Source organism: Rhinoderma darwinii, chromosome 3, assembly GCF_050947455.1.
Source record: "Rhinoderma darwinii isolate aRhiDar2 chromosome 3, aRhiDar2.hap1, whole genome shotgun sequence".
Lineage (NCBI taxonomy): Eukaryota > Metazoa > Chordata > Amphibia > Anura > Rhinodermatidae > Rhinoderma > Rhinoderma darwinii.
Genome location: NC_134689.1, coordinates 287,901,151 through 287,921,635, shown reverse-complemented (window position 1 = coordinate 287,921,635; position 20,485 = coordinate 287,901,151). Strand labels below are relative to the sequence as shown.

Here is a 20,485-nt window from a genome sequence, read left to right as displayed (position 1 = left end):
ATCCCCTACCAACCATTAAGAGTTCAGCCTCCTCCAGACCAGTTACACGCTCCAAGTCAACTTGGTGCCTGCATTAAAGACAGCTGTCTTAAATGGTCACCTGCATAAAAGACTCCTGTCCACAGACTCAATTAATCAGTCTGACTCTAACCTCTACAACATGGGCAAGACCAAAGAGCTTTCTAAGGATGTCAGGGACAAGATCTTAGAGCTGCACAAGGCTGGAATGGGCTACAAAACCATAAGTAAGACGCTGGGTGAGAAGGAGACAACTGTTGGTGCAATAGTAAGAAAATGGAAGACATACAAAATGACTGTCAATCGACATCGATCTGGGGCTCCATGCAAAATCTCACCTTGTGGGGTATCCTTGATCCTGAGGAAGGGGAGAGCTCAGCCGAAAACTACACGGGGGGAACTTGTTAATGATCTCAAGGCAGCTGGGACCACAGTCACCAAGAAAACCATTGGTAACACATTACGCCGTAATGGATTAAAATCCTGCAGCACCCGCAAGGTCCCCCTGCTCAAGAAGGCACATGTACAGGCCCGTCTGAAGTTTGCAAATGAACATCTGGATGATTCTGAGAGTGATTGGGAGAAGGTGCTGTGGTCAGATGAGACTAAAATTGAGCTCTTTGGCATTAACTCAACTCGCCGTGTTTGGAGGAAGAGAAATGCTGCCTATGACCCAAAGAACACCGTCCCCACTGTCAAGCATGGAGGTGGAAACATTATGTTTTGGGGGTGTTTCTCTGCTAAGGGCACAGGACTACTTCACCGCATCAATGGGAGAATGGATGGAGCCATGTACCGTCAAATCCTGAGTGACAACCTCCTTCCCTCCACCAGGACATTAAAAATGGCTCGTGGCTGGGTCTTCCAGCACGACAATGACACGAAACATACAGCCAAGGCAACAAAGGAGTGGCTCAAAAAGAAGCAAATTAAGGTCATGGAGTGGCCTAGCCAGTCTCCAGACCTTAATCCCATCGAAAACTTATGGAGGGAGCTGAAGATCCGAGTTGCCAAGCGACAGCCTCGAAATCTTAATGATTTACAGATGATCTGCAAAGAGGAGTGGGCCAAAATTCCATCTAACATGTGTGCAAACCTCATCATCAACTACAAAAAACGTCTGACTGCTGTGCTTGCCAACAAGGGTTTTGCCACCAAGTATTAAGTCTTGTTTGCCAAAGGGATCAAATACTTATTTCTCTGTGCACAATGCAAATAAATATATATAATTTTGACTATGTGATTTTCTGTTTTGTTTTTTTTAGATGATCTATCTCTCACTGGTAAAATTAACCTAGCCTAAAAATTCTAGACTGTTCATGTCTTTGACAGTGGGCAAACTTACAAAATCAGCAAGGGATCAAATACTTATTTCCTTCACTGTATGTGCCAGACAGCAAACAAATATGTAGAAAATGGTAAAGAATTTACATACTTTGGATGGAGCTGAGCAAAAGGGCCGGGTCCACCATTGGCCTTACACATTTACTTTACGTCTTAAACAGGCGTAAATTATAGGGCAAGTCTACGTCACTCGTAGCTGCCGTAGATTTCCCTTTCTGGCGTACACACAGAAGAAGATGCAACAAATTTATTAAGAGGTATACGCCCCTTAATAAGTTAGCTGCATCTTACATCTGCAGGCTTTATACTAAAACTGGCACATGAAACACCAGTCTTAGTAAATCTGCACAAAAGTATATAAGAAAGTTGTAGAACTTTTAATTTATACAGTGATTACGTTTTATTTACATAAAATCAGAAAAAAACTGTGATTGACTTTTGCTCTGTTCTTTTTGTTAGGAAACGTCTGTTTCTTTAAGATCGCTTTGACTACTGGTCTAGCTTCTGGGCGGTTCTGGTTTCACTTTGAGCCTATCTCTCTTCTCTGTCTTTTTCCCTATAGAGGTAAGGGTGGAGTATTTATATCTGGCTTCCTCCACTTGTTCTTTGCTTGTGATTTTCTTGTCTTCAGGTGTTTTGATCAAGCTTCTGACAATACCCTATACCTCTGACTTCTGGACTTCTTGGAAACTGACCTCGGCTTGTCTCTGGATAAACCCTTGTTTACTGATTTGGAATATCTGCTCCCGGCTGGTTTTAACCTCTGCTATACCTGATGTCCACTTGCTTTCTGATTTGGATTTTCTGTTTACCCTCTGGCTGTCTTGTGTCCTGTTCAGGTATTGCCTGCATTGCACCTCTTATCCAACACTGAACTCTGCTAAAACAACCTGGGTTCTATGCAGCAAAAACCAACCTGCCTTGCGGTCGGCTCTGGCGAAAACCATAGAGTAGCCTTAGAATATGTTAATCGGAGTTGTGATGGATTTAAGGTTGTGGATTCATTTGCACGCTCACTCCCGGCAGCCTTCTGCAGCCTTTGGGGAATCGCTTGCATAGCAATTCCGTAAAACGTTTTATGCCACAGTATTGCGCTAAAAGAACACTGCACATTGCCAGTGTTACTGTAATTAGCCCTCCTCCTCTCACATGACATGAAATAGGTCTAACTGGCATCCTTTAAAATCTCTTGTCAAGAGACCAACTGTGTCAGCTACAGGAGATGCAACCGAGATTGTAGTTCTGTCCAAATTCAAGTTGTTCTCCTCAGTGAGATCTCTCGCCAATTTAATTAATAAGAGGTCTGTTATTCTCTATTTTATTCCTTTTTATTTTTCTAACTGTTTTTGCTTGATTATTATAAGTTGAATTAATATTAATAATTAATACGTTTGGTTCTTGCTGCTCTAACTTTCCCACAACCTCGAAGAGAAAAAGTCAAGCTTAGCTGTGTTAACCTTTTTAATGTCGGTGCGCTAGAGGTTTGCCTGTGTGTTACCATGAGTAGGCTCTTGTTGACCTAAGGCCTCATGCACACATCCATTGCCCGTCGTATGGCCGTTAATGACGGATCCGTGAAAAACGGACCACACACAAATGGCTTCCGTGTGCAGTCCGTTGTTTTAACGGACCAAATGAATGGAATGGCCGAAACTGTTCCTTCAAAAACGGACAGGAGTAAAACAACGGAAGTGTGCATGGCCCCATAGAAATGAATGTGTCAGTGTGCTATCCGTTAAAAAAATGGATAGCACCCTGAAGAAAATAACTGAAGTAGGCCTAATACAGCAAGTGGTGGCAGCGTTTTGTGCGGATGTATGAACTGGTGGTGGGGTACGCTTAACTCATTGTTAGCCTAATCTGATAGGCGTGTGTGAGAGTGGAAATCGGAGTAACCCTTTGCAGTCGCAACCAAGACACGTGTGCAGTGAGTAACAATCATGACAATAAGTAACGACATATATATATGGTTGAAAAAGGTCATATGTTCATAAAGTTCAAGCAGGGGGGAAAGCATATGGATGAAAAGGAGGTGAGGAATCTTAGAATTTTGTTTCCCCTTATTGATCCAGTGATCCTAATTGTCCTTGATAGATTATTTTTACAAATTCTGTACCATGTTTTCAGTGATAATAATCAAGTTGGAGATTTTATGTGAGAACTAAATTATATATCTATGAATATTGACTTACAATATATAAGGCAGTATCAACTTTAAACAGGACTCTGCCTAGGGGAGGACTACAATTTTATCATCTTAAAACATACCTCGCCAGCCGTGTAAACAGAATCGTAAGCAATTGAAACTGAAATGTCTACAGGACTGTATATATTTTTGAAAGGCTAAACTATTCCTTTGAGTTACAGATTTAAAGCAATTTAGCTGCAAAATAAACTTCTCCACAATTCCACTAGGAGGGAAATTGCCCAAACAGTCATGTTCATATAAGATTGGAAATGGTAATGCTAAATTAAGGACCATATGAGATGTTTACTGCTAAATATAAGCTGATTTGAAGTCAAATCTAACAATTTCATCAAAGTACAAAAGATAAATAACTTCTAAGAGGAATATCCTTCTGGCTTTTCTCACACCTGGGAGCAAAGTAATACTTTTTAATGACCCAAATAAGTTACCAAACTGCCCTTAGAAAACTAATGGTGCGTGAAAGCCCTAAGCAAAGAATTGGCAGGTTTCAAAATGCTCCCTTTTTATGGCAGGACAGAGACGTGGCTGTACCCCTGTGGCTATAAGGTTTCATTTGATATGCATCATAAAATCACCGAGCACTTATTTGTCAGGAACAACATATGCTAAAGTGCAGGCCAGAGAAAATGAGAATTTTTCAATTGGTAATATTTGTCTTTTGTAAGAAACAATCTTTCTGTACATCCCAAATGACCCAATTCTATTTTACAGCTCCGGCATAAGCTATTCTCATTAAGTGAATGATGAGCGCATAATTAAAAAGTGCCAGTGGGTAAGAATGTCCTTATGCCACAATCGGTGCACACTGTGCAATTAGGAGGATGTATGGGCAAGATCCTGCTTCTCCAGACTAAGGTCACAAAGGTGGTTTTTTCATCACAGATTGAGGAATAAATTCCCCTTTTTATGGACAGAAGGCTCCTTGATTGAATTTTATCATTATGAACTTTTTCATATTTTAACACAGACTTAGCATAACCTGAGTCAGTCATGTTTTAGATATATAATGATAGGCAAGTAGAAAGTTAATACTAAACAAATGAGAATCATTTATGAAACCGCCAAAATGTAGTCAACCATCAATGCCATTTTGTGATGTCATTGATGCATTTGTCCAGCTGCACTGTTTTTACAGGTTGGTATAAGTTTGAATTAGGGTCCTTTCTCCCATATATTCATACTGCACAATCTGACATGCACAGGCTAGGAAAATGTAAAAAGAATCTGCAAGCACAGCTGGAAAATATGACAGCACCTTTACAATGCAAAGATGGTGCGGAAAAGTCAGGAGTTTAAAGTTTAGGACTCTAGTCTCAGTTCTTAGACACGGAGGTGTGCAGCGTATGACAGATTTCCTTAAGGGCAAAGACCAGTGCACGGAGCCTATACGGCAGTGTACAAAGGCTGTATGGCTCCTTAGTACGGAGCTGTACAGCCATACAGTCGCCAATGAAACATGCCATGATTTTTATTTGTCGGCTTTCTATCAAATAAATAAACCTCTGTTTACCTCCTTATGAAAATCGGAGGCTTACGAAGGTACAATAGAGGCCTCGTGCACCTCTATGGTAGCCATAATACAGCTGTGTACAAGAGCTCTTATTCACGGTCTTCAATTGGCGGTGAATCCGCAACAGAACAGCCAAAGCATGCCCTAAAATATGCAAAAAATGTTCTGCTGTATGTGAATGGGGCTTTGTAAAACCCTATTCACATATATTTTACTGATATGTCACCTGTGAATATGACCTTATACAGGGTGCACTAACCATTATAGCTAAGCAGCATAAAATATAATGCTTCAGAAACATTCTGGATACAACGATAATATTGAAGTCAGTGAATTTACTCCACGTTCAATACATTGTTGAAATATATGATACTAAATGTTTCTAATTTTTCACCCTGATTTCTGTTTAACCAACTCTTCCTAGTCCTCTATTACCTGAATCTTAGTTCTCCAAGGGCAACCTAATGTAGATCCAGTTCGGTTTTAGTTATAAATTAAGACAATATTAATGTATGAGCATAAAATGTAAATCTAAAAGTTGCTTGTATATTTACTTCTTTGAGTACAATAAAATATATACAGTATATCATATAAATATAAAAATTGGAGTATATCCAGGACATTCTAACATACAATAGCAAACGCAGAGAACATTACAAAAAGCAAATAACGTATTGGGAAATGCTGATCTGTGAGACTTTAGCTATAAATTGAAAGACCATATAACATTGTATATTCTAATCACAGCCATTGAGTATGAGAAATGAGTATCGTAGGGAAAAGCTCTCCCAGGAAGGCAAAGTAATGACCAATAATTAATGTGGTCAGACTTGAAACATTTATGATCATGAATGAAAGCATGTGCTTACAGTTTTACAGTACAGTGCTTACTAATACTTTAATAATAAGCAAGTAAAATCACTGCACTTTTGCCAGGGTGTAAATCGTAGTATTATATCTGGGGCTATCGCCTACATTCTAGCCATCATATTCTGTCACTGATTATCACCTTAGTGATAATCAGAATGATATATTTTCAATGTCAAAGGATAAAATGCCTTTTTTACGTTGTACTAGATAAAAGATGTTCCGTTTCTATTGTTTAATCAGAAGAACATTTTTTTAATATTTTTATGAATTGTATACACTTGTATACACTGACTTGCCCATTCAGCTTCACATTCTGAAAAGGCACATACTTGGGAAATGTCACGGTTAATTAGGTCCCAGCAGGTCCACTTTCATGGTGTGGGGATCAGCTGATTGCCGTAGGTCCGACTTCACTAACCCCTGGCGATCTACGGTTATCACTGGGGGAAGCCCCATCTGGCTATTTCCACTGCAGGGGAACTGTAGCATTACTTGGCTATTAAGATAATGCATGGAAGGGCCAGGTCCGACAGAGACAACCCATTTAATCAGCTGGTGTCTGTTCAATATATTTTTTCTGAGTACCATGCTAGTATCTCTTGGAAAGTATGTACAGGACTGGGTGGAACCTACCGAGTTCCAACAAGTCTACTCTGGTTTCCAAGGAATGTATTGTTTTACATATAAAAAAAAACTTCCTCACCAAGCAAAGGTTTTAGAAAATACAATAGACATTATGATTCAACATAATGCTATGCTAATTATTCTTAGACCGCCAGGTACTCTGTAAGCTATACAGTACTGCTTTCAGCCCTATCACATGAGAAATAAGCAACATCCCAGGTGAGAGATCCAAGTCAACACTTACCGATCCCTGCTTGACCAACAATCCATGAGAGACGAATGAAAAGCATCACTCCCCATATATTTAACATGCATCTGACCTATTCGAAAAAATATAGGGAATATTGCTAATATCAGATCAATTGTTAACCAATAATATAGCATTTTGCTCACTATATTTTGAAGACACTAAAGGTTAAATCAGAGACTGAAGGTAAGCAGCTCTCAGGCTGAGAATTTAACACAAAGATATGCACTGAATAAGTTTTGAAGGTAAAGCCATTTTAAACAACATTACATAGTTTGAAACTACACAAAAAGATGAGTAACTTTGCAAATACTTTGCTTTACTGTTTTCATGATAATGATTCCATATTGTTTTATCCATTTATATACATGACTGCCTTCTAATAGTTGCTCGTGGCAACAGACTGCAGATTACCAGCCGTCAGCTGTCAATGTGTTTGTACATTAGACAGTCAACTCACCAGAACACCTTTTACCCATCCAAATTTTACGAATCCTCCCTTTTGTGGTTCTTCTTCATTCTGCTCTTCATCGCCCAAAGCACCCTCTCCATTGGAAACTGAGCCAGGAGTAACTGCAACATCCTGTGCAATTGAGAATAGAATTAATCTTGATATATTAATACATTTCACTTAGAATAATAATATAACTATATTATAGTTACCCACTTAGGCCTGAAGCACACGGCCGTGCCCATAATCACGGCCCGTGATTGCCGCCGGCCGAATTTTCGGGCCGTGCTCTCATACAACTTATGGGAGCACGGCTCGTAAAATACAAAAATTTGGACAGGCTCCATAATTCACGGCACAGGCCTACGGCACGTACACCCCTCCATAGTGATAAGGAAAGGTGTCCGCGGCCAATAGAACTGAAAGGGTCTGTAATTACGGCAACTGTGCATGGGGCCTTAGGTTGAAAAAAGACATGTTCATCAAATTAAACCTTTTGGAAACGTAGAGGTTTGATCCAGAGGAAGACAAAACGAAACCACTTCAGCAAATTTTCTTGTATACATTTTGACACAATTTTACCGTTTAGTTAAAATAATATAAGGATCCTAAAATATAAGTTAATCTTTTGTGAACCTCCGTGGATATATCAGGGAATTGCATTAATGCAATGTTGGGTTCAAATCCGAGCAAAGACACCATCAGCCTGTATTCTTCCTGTGTTTCCGTGGGCTCCTTTCGGGTACTCCGGTTTACACTTACACACACACACACACACACACACACACAGTGAGTGATGGACTTTAGTGAATACGTTGGCGCTATACTTTATAAGCGACAAAAATAAATACAGGTTATTCACAACTATGTTTTTTGTTATTATTAACAGTGGGTGTGATGTGAGAATAAGATGTATTGTCATGCAAATCCATTAGAAGTATCTGAAACAAAATAATTTATTACTATGGAACTATAATATAATACTATTCATTTAAAAAAAAAACACAGTCACATTTAAAGTGCAGCAACAGTGCATTAAAAGGTTATAATTTATTCAGAGAGTCATTACCTTAATGAAAGGTAGAACCCAAACCTTTTTAGGAAATGACATTTACTTGATATTTGCTATGACATTTGCAGTGAACTTATTGGTTTTTAGTTTAGTGCTCTTAGTTCGTGTTTAGAGATGAGCGAACTTATCAAAAGTTCGGTTCGGCTAGTTCGCCGAATTTCACAAAAAAGTTCGGTTCGGACCGAACTAGTTCTGACCGAACCTGTCACTTACGTGCGCCGAGCATGCTACTGTCCAGGGTGCTGATAGAGTTAATGGGCTGCACTAACTCTTTCAGCAACCTTCACAGTACATGCTCGGCGCGCGGAAAATACCATTTAAATGTAATAAAAAAATAAAAATTATACGTTCGTACTTACTTTCCTCCTGTCCGGCCTCCAGCGATGACGTTTCATCCCTTTCGCCGCTGCAGCCAATCACAGGCTGTAGTGGCGGTCACGTACGTCAGGATGACGCTTCATCCCACGTGACCGCCTCTGCAGCCAATCACAGGCTGCAGCGGCGACATGAATGAAACGTCATCGCTGGAGGCCGGACAGGAGGAAAGTAAGTATGAACGTATTATTATTATTTTTTGGCATGTATGTATGTTGGCATGTATGTATGTATGTATATCTGTGCATGTATGTTTGCATGTATGTTGGCATGTATGTATACATGTGCATGTTTGTATGTATATTTGCATGTATGTATGTATGTTTGCATGTATGTATTTTTGCATGTATGTTGTCATGTATGTATGTATGTATGTATGTTGTCATGTATGTATATATGTGCATGTGTGTATGTATATTTGTATGTATGTATGTTTGCATGTATGTTTGCATGAATGTATGTTTGCATGTATGTATGCATGTTTGTATGTATATTTGCATGTGTGTATATATATATATGTATGTATGTTGTCATGTATGTATGTATGTATGTATATATGTGCATGTATGTTGGCATGTATGTGCATGTGTGTATGTATGTATGTATATTTGCATGTATGTATGTTGTCATGTATGTATGTATATATGTGCATGTATGTTTGCATGTATGTTGGCATGTATGTATACATGTGCATGTTTGTATGTATATTTGCATGTATATATGTTTGCATGTGTGTATGTATGTTTGCATGTATGTATGTTTGCATGTATGTATGTTGTCATGTATGTTTGTATGTATGTTGTCATGTATGTATGTATATATGTGCATGTATGTATGTTTGCATGTTTTTATTTTTGCATGTATGTTTGCATGTATGTTTATATATATATATGTGCATGTATTTATGTTTGCATGTATATTTGTGCATGCTTGTATATATGTATTATGTATCTTTGCATGTTTGTTTGTATGTATGTTTTCATGTGTGTGTGTGTATGCATGTATGTATGATAGTTTGCATGTATATATGTGTGTATGTTTGCATGTATGTATATTTGCATGTATATATGTGCATGCTTGTATATATGTATGTATGTATGTTTGTATATATGTATGTATATTTGTATATATGTATGTATGTATGGCCATGTATGATACTGTCTGCTGGCGCCCTGTATCTAAGTCAACTTCACGGCAGGCTTCTATACATGGTATAACAGTCAGTATCACACATTAAACTGAATCTAAGCCTACGACATGTTTTATTTCATTATTTTATTTTTTTACAGGTTTGGTGTTTGGACTACGTCGGTTTCGAGGACTACTTCGATGACGGTTTTTTTTCTACAATAAAATGGTTAATGAGGGTTGTGTTGGGGGTGCTTTATTTCAATAAAATATTTTATCTATATCTTTGTCTTTTTCTTTTCAAATTTTATTATTACCACTTTAGTAATGGCCGCTGTCTGAGTGACAACATCCATTACTAAGGCGAGGCTTAGTGTTAGCCGGTGCAGAGGCTAACACTAACCACCATTATTACCCCGGTACCCACCACCACCAGGGGTGCCGGGAAGAGGCAGGTACGATCCAGTACCCGACCATCTGTTGTGATGGTCGGGCTCTGGGGCGGCCGCAGGCTGGTATTATGAGGCTGGGAAGGGCCAAAAACAGTGGACCTTCCCACCCTTGTAATGCTAGGCTGCTGCTGCTGTGTTGTATCTGGCTGGTTATAAAAGTGGGGGGGACCCCACGTCATTTTTTTAAATTATTTATTTATTTACATTTTTTTTTTTTAAAAAGACATGGGGTTCCACCCAATTTATCATAACCAGCCACATACAACACAGTGTTATTAGCCTGGGAATGAACAAAACCAGTGGCCCTTCCCACCCATGTAATGCCAGACTGCTGCGGCCTTGTATATGGCTGGTTATTAAAAATGTGGGGGACCCGTCTATTGCTAAATTTGTTAAATTCCAAAAAAAAAACGACGTGGGGGTCCCCCCCATTTTTATAACCAGCCCGATACAACACAGCAGCAGCAGCCTAGCATTACAAGGGTGGGAAGGTCCACTGATTTTGGCCCTTCCCAGCCTCATAATACCAGCCGACGGCTGCCCCAGTACCCGACCATCACAACAGATGGTCGGGTACTGGATCGTACCAAGCTCTTCCCGGCACCCCTGGTGGTGGTGGGTACCGGGGTAATAATGGGTGGTTAGTGCTAGCCTCTGCACCGGCTAACACTAAGTACCGCCTTAATAATGGACGCTGTCAATCAGCCAACTGCCATTATCTAGGCACTAATAAAGTTTGAAAAAAAAACACAAAGACAATTCTTTTTTATTGAAATAAGAAATCCCCAACAAAACCCTCGTTAACCATTTTATTAAAATTTGAAAAAACGCAGATCTACGCAGTAGTCCAACGAATCGTAGATGTAGTCCAATCGGTACATCAAAATCTGCAACAACATAAAAAAACAGTTATCAATGTGAACAATACCAATACTTCTACTCTCCTACACACACATATATACACGCACACACACACAAACAACCATACACAGACACACATATATACACAAACACAACAAGATATACACACACACATAAACAGACAAACACATATACACGAACTCACACATATCCAAACACACACACACACACACACACAGTTATACACACATACACGAACACATATACACAAACACATATACAAACAAAAACACACATACCCAAACACACATATACACAAACACATATACACAAACACACCCATATATACACACAAACACACACCCATATACACACATATACACATATACAAAAACACACACAAACATCTACACACAAACATATACACAAATACACCCATATATACACAAACATATACACAAAACACATATACACAAACACACCCATATATACACACACACATATAAAAACAAAAACAGACAAAGTCACATACCCAAACACACATATATACACAAACACACATACACAAACACGGTTTCTTTTAAATGCTGCTGGGGAACCCGCTCGATCCACTATATAAGGCTGCGCTACAGTGCAGCATTTAAAAGAAACAGGATCCTGACCTGTCCATAGAGTTTAAGGCAGCACAGAGTATTTCAGGAGATGAGCGTGCAGATTCAGTGCTGCTGCGAACTCTGCTCTTACCATTACGTAGCTCTCAGTCTGTTACCTCTCCTCCACTCCTGTCCTCCAGAACACCTTCACATGATTGGCAAGTCACCACGTAATGGTAAGAGCAGAGTTCACAGCAGCACAGAGTATTTCAGGAGATGAGCGTGCGGATCTTGTGCGGGGTGGTGACTTGCCAATCATGTGAAGGTGTTATTGAGGACAGGAGTGGAGGAGAGGTAACAGACTGAGCTACGTAATGGTAAGAGCAGAGTTCACAGCAGCACTGAATCTGCACGCTCCTCTCCTGAAATACTCTGTGCTGCTGTGAACTCTGTTCTTACCATTACGTAGCTCAGTCTGTTACATCTCCTCCACTCCTGTCCTCTATAACACGTTCACATGATTGGCAAGTCACCACCACGCACAAGATCCGCACGCTCATCTCCTGAAATACTCTGTGCTGCTGTGAACTCTGCTCTTACCATTACGTGGTGACTTGCCAATCATGTGAAGGTGTTCTTGAGGACAGGAGTGGAGGAGAGATAACAGACTGAGAGCTACGTAATGGTAAGAGCAGAGTTCACAACAGCACTGAATCTGCACGCTCATCTCCTGAAATACTCTGTGCTGCCTTAAACTCTGTGGACAGGTCAGGATCCTGTTTCTTTTAAATGCTGCACTGTAGCGTAGCCTTATATAGTGGATCGAGCGGGTTCCCTAGCAGCATTTAAAAGAAACAGGATCCTGACCTGTCCACAGAGTTTAAGGCAGCACAGAGTATTTCAGGAGATGAGCACGGGCAGCCGTTCGTTTTTCCGAGCCGTGCTCCCATCATGCACACGACCGTAAAAACACCCGTTATTGCGGGTCGTAATTACGACCCGCAATAACGGGCTCATAGACTTCTGTTACCCACGGGTACCTTTCCGTATTCTCACGGGAAGGTGCCCGTGCCGTTAAAAAAATAGAACATGTTCTATTTTACGGGCCGTGCTGCTATAATTATAATGACAGCACGGTTCGCAAAAGCGGCCGGCTGCCCGTGGCCGGCCGGCCGTGCTCGTAGTTACGAGTCGTAATTACGAGCACGGCCCGTAAAATAAAAAAATAGAACATGTTCTATCTTTTTAACGGCACGGGCACCTTCCCGTGAGAAAACAGGAAGGTACCCGTGGCTAACAGAAGTCTATGGGCCCGCTATTTCGGGTCGTAATTACGACCCGTGATAACGGGTGTTTTTATGGTCGACTCGTGTGCATGAGGCCCCGTAATGACGGGTGGCTACATGTGTGCACCCATCATTACGGCAGCGTTGCTAGGTGACGTCAGTAAGGGTATGTGCACACACACTAATTACGTCCGTAATTGACGGACGTATTTCGGCCGCAAGTACCGGACCGAACACCCTGCAGGGAGCCGGGCTCCTAGCATCATATTTATGTACGATGCTAGGAGTCCCTGCCTCTCCGTGGAACTACTGTCCCGTACTGAAAACATGATTACAGTACGGGACAGTTGTCCTGCAGAGAGGCAGGGACTCCTAGCATCGTACATAAGTATGATGCTAGGAGCCCGGCTCCCTGCACTGTGTTCGGTCCGGTACTTGCGGCCGAAATACGTCCGTCATTTACGGACGTAATTAGTGTGTGTGCACATACACTAAATAGTCACTGTTCAGGGTGCTGAAAGAGTTAACTGATCGGCAGTAACTGTTTCAGTACCCTGGACAGTGACTACCGATCACAGTACCTGTAAAAAAAAAGACGTTCATACTTACCGAGAACTTTCTGCTTCCTCCAGTCCGGTCTCCTGGCCGTTGCCTTGGTGACGCGTCCCTCTCGACATCCGGCCCGACATTCCTTGATGACGATGCAGCCTTGTGAGCGCTGCAGCCAATCACAGGCTGCCGCGGCCTCTGCAGCCAATCACAGGCTGCAGAGGCCTCTGCAGCCAATCACAGGCTGCCGCGTCAGAAAAGGTCGGACTGGAGGAAGAAGAGGGACTCGTTAACAAGACAACGACCGGGTACGTATGAAATGCTTTTTATTTTATTTTTAATCAGCAGCCTCTTTTCTCTATCAGTGATTGATAGAGATAAGTGGCTGCCGATTTGTATAATGTTTTTGACCGGGTTCGGTCAAAACGGGTTCGGCCGAACCCGGTGAAGTTCGGATTCGCTGCGAACCGAACTTTACCGGAAGTTCGGACCGAAACCGGGTTCGGTTGTCCCGGTTCGCTCATCTCTATTCGTGTTATATTCAAGCAACTTTATAATTTGTTTTCACCTGCAATGTTCAGGAACAGGGAACTGGCTCTGTCTGGAGTTTATTTTTCGTAAAAAAGCTATTTAAGACAATTTTGAGACCATGTTTGGCCATATAATTGACAAAATACTTCCAAGAGAAAAAACAGGATGCATAGGTTCTATGAAACAGACATATGACAAAAGAGAGTACTTTTGACATGCGGTTTGCAAGTTTACAACTGGATTTATTTTTTTACATTACTGAAAACTGTAGGTTATTACGCTTTTGAGAGAAAAAAAAAACGACAAATTGCAGATGATTTTTGACTCCCAAAATATATTATTGTAAATGTCCAATGATTTAGTGTTTCTAGGAAAGGTTAACTCTGAAATCTGTTTTTTGGAGTGCCAATTTTTTTTCTCATCATTTTATACAGAATCAATGAAAAAACATCCGTGTGCCTCAGTATAAAATTGGAGGCACACAGAGATACAGTATTTTATGTATAAAATTATGGGTTACATAGAGTGCTGTCAACTTTCATTATGTTTAACATTGTCATTGTCAGTAGTAAAAGTTTAATACAAATATAAGTACACAAGTGCAACTGTGAATGTACCCACAAACCAACCAGTAAAACACGCCCATATGAACTCACAGTTGAAAAGATTATATATTATAGTGAAACCTCTCCAAAAGACCACCTCGGTGAGACCTCCCCCTCCCCCTCTAGACCAGCTTTTTCTGTGATAGATATTTAATTCCCCTATCCTCTGAGTATATTTGTCTCTTCTTTGAGAGCATCACTTCCCTAGAAGACCATTTTTCACTGCAATTTTTGGTGTTGTCTCAAAGAGGTTGCACTCTATACAGAATATGGGCCTAGGTAACTTTATTAAAACGTAGGAGAGATCGAAAAAGGAATTGAACTGAATTTTTACCACACAGAGCTATGAAATACTTGCTAGAGTGTACTATGTTTTGATAGCATTATGCTTCATTTCACATAGAAGATAAAAACATAGCAAACAAAAATCTTTTCTCCGCAGGATATAAACTGGGTTCGAGTAAATTAAAACACATACACAAAGGCAGCAAAATAAAAGGTAAAAGCAATTCTGCAAAAGGCCGAAAGATTGTTTTTCTGGAATATTGATGCAGACCTTCAGACAGTATATATGTATATATCTTTATCTATCAGTGTATTTATAACATGTATATACAACTGGATATACAAAGTCTACACACTCCTGTTCAAATGCCAGGTTTTTGTCATGTCAAAAAATCAGTAAAAGATGAATAATTTTAGTACTTTTTTGTGACCCATAATCTGTACGATTCCATTGAAAAACAAACTGAAATCATTTAGAGGGGAAAAATAAAAATAACAAAACTACAATAATGTGGTTGCATAAGTGTGAACACCTTCTTATAATTGGGGATGTGGTTGTGTTCAGAATTAGCCAATCACATTTAAACTCATGTTAAATAGTAGTCAATGCACAGCTGCCATTATTTAACCCCTTAAGGACGCAGCCTAGTTTTGGCCTTAAGGCTCAGAACCCATTTTTCAAATCTGACATATTTCACTTTATGTGGTAATAACGTCGGAATTCTTAAACCTACCCAAGCGATTCTGAGATTGTTTTCTCGTGACACATTGGGCTTCATGTTCGTGGTAAAATTTGGTCGATATATTCAGTGTTTATTGGTGAAAAATTGCAAAATGTAGAGAAAATTTTGAAAAAATTGCATTTTTCAGAATTTAAATGCATCTGCTTGTAAAACAGACGGTTATACCACCCAAAATAGTTACTAGTTCACATTTTCCATATGTCTACTTTAGATTGGCATCGTTTTTTGAACATTCTTTTATTTTTCTTGGACGTTACAAGGCTTAGAACATAAACAGCAATTTCTCATATTTTTAAGAAAATTTCAAAAGCCTTTTTTTTAAGGTACATCTTGAGTTCTGAAGTGGCTTTGTGGGGCCTATGTAATAGAAACCCTGATAAAACACCCCATTTTAAAAACTAGACCCCTCAAAGTATTCAAAACAGCAGTTAGAAAGTTTTTTAACACTTCAGGCATTTCACAGGAATTAAAGCAAAGTGGAGGTGAAATTTGCAAATTTCATTTTTCTTGCTGAATTTCAATTTTATTCATTTTTTTTTCTGTAACACAGAAGGTTTTACCAGAGAAACACTACTAAATATGTATTGTCCAGATTCTGCAGTTTTTAGAAATGTCCCACATGTGGCCCTACTGCGCTCGTGGACTAAAACACAAGCCCTAGAAGCAAAGAAGCACCTAGTGCATTTTGAATCCTCTTTTTTATTAGAATATATTTTAGGCAGCATGCCAGGTTTGAAGAGGTGTTGAGGTGTCAAAACAGTAGGAATCCCCCAATAGTGACCCCATTTTGGAAACTACACCCCTCAAGGAATTCATTTAGGGTTGTTGTTACCATTTTGACAGCACAGTTTTTTCACAGCACGTATTTGAATTGGGCTCTGAAATGAAAAAAATGTCATTTTTTCCAATAAAATGTCATTTGTGATCAAAATTTCTTATTTTCACAGTGAACAAAATACCCCATTTTGTTGCCCAATTTGTCCTTAGTGTGGCAATACCCCATTTGTGGTGATAAACTGCCGTTTGGGCCCATGGGAGGGCTCAGAAGGAAAGGAGCGCTATATGTTTGTTGGAGTCCAGATTTTGTTGGATTGGTTTTCGGGTGCCATGTCGCATTTGCAGAGCCTCAGAGGTATCAAAGCAATAGAAACCCACCAAAAGTGACCCCATTTTGGAAACTACACCCCTCAAGGAATTCATTTATGGTTGTTGTTAGCATTTTGACCACACAGTTTTTTCACAGCACCTATTTCAATTGGGCTGTGACATTAAAAAAATGAAATTTTTTCCAATAAGATGTAATTTTTTACCAAAATTTCTTATTTTCACAGGGAACAAAATACTCAATTTTGTTGCCCAATTTCTCCTGAGTGCATCAATACCCCATTTGTGGCAATAAACTGCCGTTTGGGCCCATGGGAGGCCTCAGAAGGGAAGGAGCGCTGTGTGTTCTTTGGAGTACAGATTTTGCTGGTTTGGTTTTCGGGTGCCATGTCGCATTTGCAGAGCCCCAGAGGTATCAAAGCAATGGAAACCCACCAGAAGTGACCCCATTTTGGAAACTACACCCCTCAAGGAATTCATTTATGGGAAATGTGACCATTTAGACTCCATAGTTTCTTCACAGAACTTATTTGAATTGGGCTGGGAATTAAAAAAAAATATATTTTTTCCAATAATATGTAATTTTAGCTCAAAAATTCTTATTTTCACAAGAAATAAAATACTCCATTTTGTTGCCCAATTTGTCCTGAGTGCGGCAATACCCCATTTGTGGTGATAAACTGCCGTTTGGGCCCATGGGAGGGCTCAGAAGGAAAGGAGCGCTGTGTGTTCTTTGGAGTACAGATTTTGCTGGATTGGTTTTCGGGTGCCATGTCGCATTTGCAGAGCCCCAGAGGTATCAAAGCAATAGAAACCCACCACAAATGACCCCATTTTGGAAACTACACCCCTCAAGGAATTCATTTATGGTTGTTGTTAGCATTTTGACCACACAGTTTTTTCACAGCACCTATTTCAATTGGGCTGTGACATTAAAAGAATGAAATTTTTTCCAATAAGATGTCATTTTTTACCAAAATTTCTTATTTTCACAGGGAACAAAATACTCAATTTTGTTGCCCATTTTCTCCTGAGTGCATCAATACCCCATTTGTGGCAATAAACTGCCGTTTGGGCCCATGGGAGGCCTCAGAAGGGAAGGAGCGCTGTGTGTTCTTTGGAGTACAGATTTTGCTGGTTTGGTTTTCGGGTGCCATGTCGCATTTGCAGAGCCCCAGAGGTATCAAAGCAATGGAAACCCACCAGAAGTGACCCCATTTTGGAAACTACACCCCTCAAGGAATTCATTTATGGGTAATGTGACCATTTAGACTCCATAGTTTCTTCACAGAACTTATTTGAATTGGGCTGGGAATTAAAAAAATATATATTTTTTCCAATAATATGTAATTTTAGCTCAAAAATTCTTATTTTCACAAGAAATAAAATACTCCATTTTGTTGCCCAATTTGTCCTGAGTGCGGTAATACCCCATTTGTGGTGATAAACTGCCGTTTGGGCCCATGGGAGGGCTCAGAAGGAAAGGAGCGCTGTGTGTTCTTTGGAGTACAGATTTTGCTGGATTGGTTTTCGGGTGCCATGTCGCATTTGCAGAGCCCCAGCGGTATCAAAGCAATAGAAACCCACCACAAATGACCCCATTTTGGAAACTACACCCCTCAAGGAATTCATTTATGGGTGTTGTGACCATTTTGACCCCATAGTTTTTTCACAGAACTTATTTGAATTGGGCTGGGAATGAAAACAAAATTATTTTTTTCAAATAATATGTAGTTTTGGCTGAAAATTCTTATTTTCACAAGAAACAAAATACCCCATTCTGTTGCGCAATTTGTTCTGAGTGCCGCAATACCCCATTTGTTGTGATAAACTGCCGTTTGGGCCCATGGGAGGGCTCAGAAGGAAAGGACCACCATTTGGCCTACTGGGGATTTTCTAGTGCGAAGTCATGTATGCAGAAGCCCCTGAGGTACCAGTACAGTTGAAACCCGCAAGAAGTGACCCCGTTTTAAAAACTACACCCTTAAGGCATTCATCTAGAGGTGTAGTGAGCATTTTGACCGGAGACCTACACCCCATAAACTGTAATGTGGGTTCTCCCGGGTATGGCAATACCCTACATGTGGCTGTTATCAGCTGCCTGGGCACACAGCAGGGCTCAGAGGGGAAAGACGAGGGGGGATAAGCTGTGCGGAGTGCATCAGGGTAAGTAAAATTGGGGTAAATTATAAACCAAGGGATGTATGATAAATTTTAAAACACTTTCATACAGAGCTCTGGTTATTCGGGACACGTGTCACATTGATATATTGTGTCATCCATTATCGCCCTCTTATAGCAGACTTTGCACCTCTTTTGACTTTTTCCCTTCTTGCCAGTTTGGGGAACTTCTCCTGGAAAGTGTTGCCCTGGTACGATGCGTGTGGGCTCACTTCCAGAAGTACTGGGTGCCCCCCCTTCTTGGTCCCTAAAGATTAGGTTCTTGATAATCACCTCTTGAAATTCCAGGAAAGTTCCCGTCTGGCCTGCACATCGACGTAGCATGTACGCATTGTACAATGCCATCTGTATGATGTGCCCGGCCAGCTTCTTATACCACACCGCATGGCGCTGTAGGGCTTCAGGGCTTGATCTTACAAGTCCACACCTCCCATGTACCTATTGTAGTCCAGGATGCAGTCTGGTTTGGGGGTGGCCTTTCCTTCATTTATCCTAAACCTGTAGGTATACCCTGATGCACTCTCGCAGCTTATACATCTTCACGCCATACCTTGCCCTCTTACCCGGCAGGTACTCGCGGAATTGAATCCTCCCTTTAAAATGTACCAGGGACTCATCAATAGAAATACACTTCTCTGGGGTGTATGCTTGGGAAAACCGGGCACTGGAACGGTCTAATAGGGGTCTCCGTTTATACAAACGGTCAAAACTGGGGTCATCTCGGGGTGGGCACGGCTCATTATCAGTATAATGTAAGAAGCGAAGTATTGCCTCATTTATTTAGTTTTTTAGGTTCCAGTTCAGTTCTGAATTTGCTTTGAGGGGCCCATATATTAGAAACCCCTATCAAATACCCCATTTTAGAAACTAAACCCCTCAAAGTATTCACAACAGCATTTAGAAAGTTTATGAACCCTTTAGGTGTTTCACAAAAATTTAGAGCAAAGTAGAGGTGAAATTTACATTTTTTTTTTGTCAGAAAATCCTCTTTATACCATTTTTTTTATAACACAAAAGGATTTATCAGTGAAACGCAACTCAATACTTATTGCCCAGATTCTGCAGTTTTGAGAAATATCCCACATGTGGCCCTAGTGCGGTAATGGACTGAAGCGCCGGCCTCCGAAGCAAAGGAGCACCTAGTGGATTTTGAGCCCTCCTTTTTATTAGGCACCATGTCCGGTTTGAAGAGGTCTTGTGGTGCCAAAACATTGGGAACCCCCCAAAAGTGACCCCAATTTGGAAACTAGACCCCTTGAGGAATCCATTGTAGTTTTCTTGGGGTGCATGCGGCTTTTTGATCAGTTTTTATTCTATTTTTAGGTGGCGTGGTGACTAAAAAACAGCAATTGTACGATTGTTTTTTTTTTCGTTTTTTTTTACAGCATTCACCGTGCGCTATAAATGACATTCACTTTATTCTGCGGGGCGATACGATTACGGCGAT

General features: G+C 40.4%; 1 protein-coding gene across 7 annotated transcripts in view; it reads right to left on the bottom strand.

Annotated features, from left to right (window-relative positions):
* Positions 1–20,485, bottom strand: part of SLC12A1 (solute carrier family 12 member 1) — a 127,414-nt gene that overhangs the window by 90,204 nt on the left and 16,725 nt on the right. For 4 of the 7 annotated variants that reach the window (XM_075858016.1, XM_075858018.1, XM_075858019.1 and 1 more), the window contains exons 1-3: positions 8,705–8,775; positions 7,283–7,405; positions 6,820–6,895 (exon numbers count right to left, since the gene is read on the bottom strand). In XM_075858016.1, the coding sequence (XP_075714131.1) occupies positions 6,820–6,895; positions 7,283–7,405; positions 8,705–8,740 (235 nt within the window). In that variant the 5' untranslated portion in view covers positions 8,741–8,775. Of the gene's footprint in view, positions 1–6,819; positions 6,896–7,282; positions 7,406–8,704; positions 8,776–20,485 lie in introns of those variants that run through there. The other 3 variants (XM_075858022.1, XM_075858021.1, XM_075858017.1) reach the window with 2 other exon arrangements.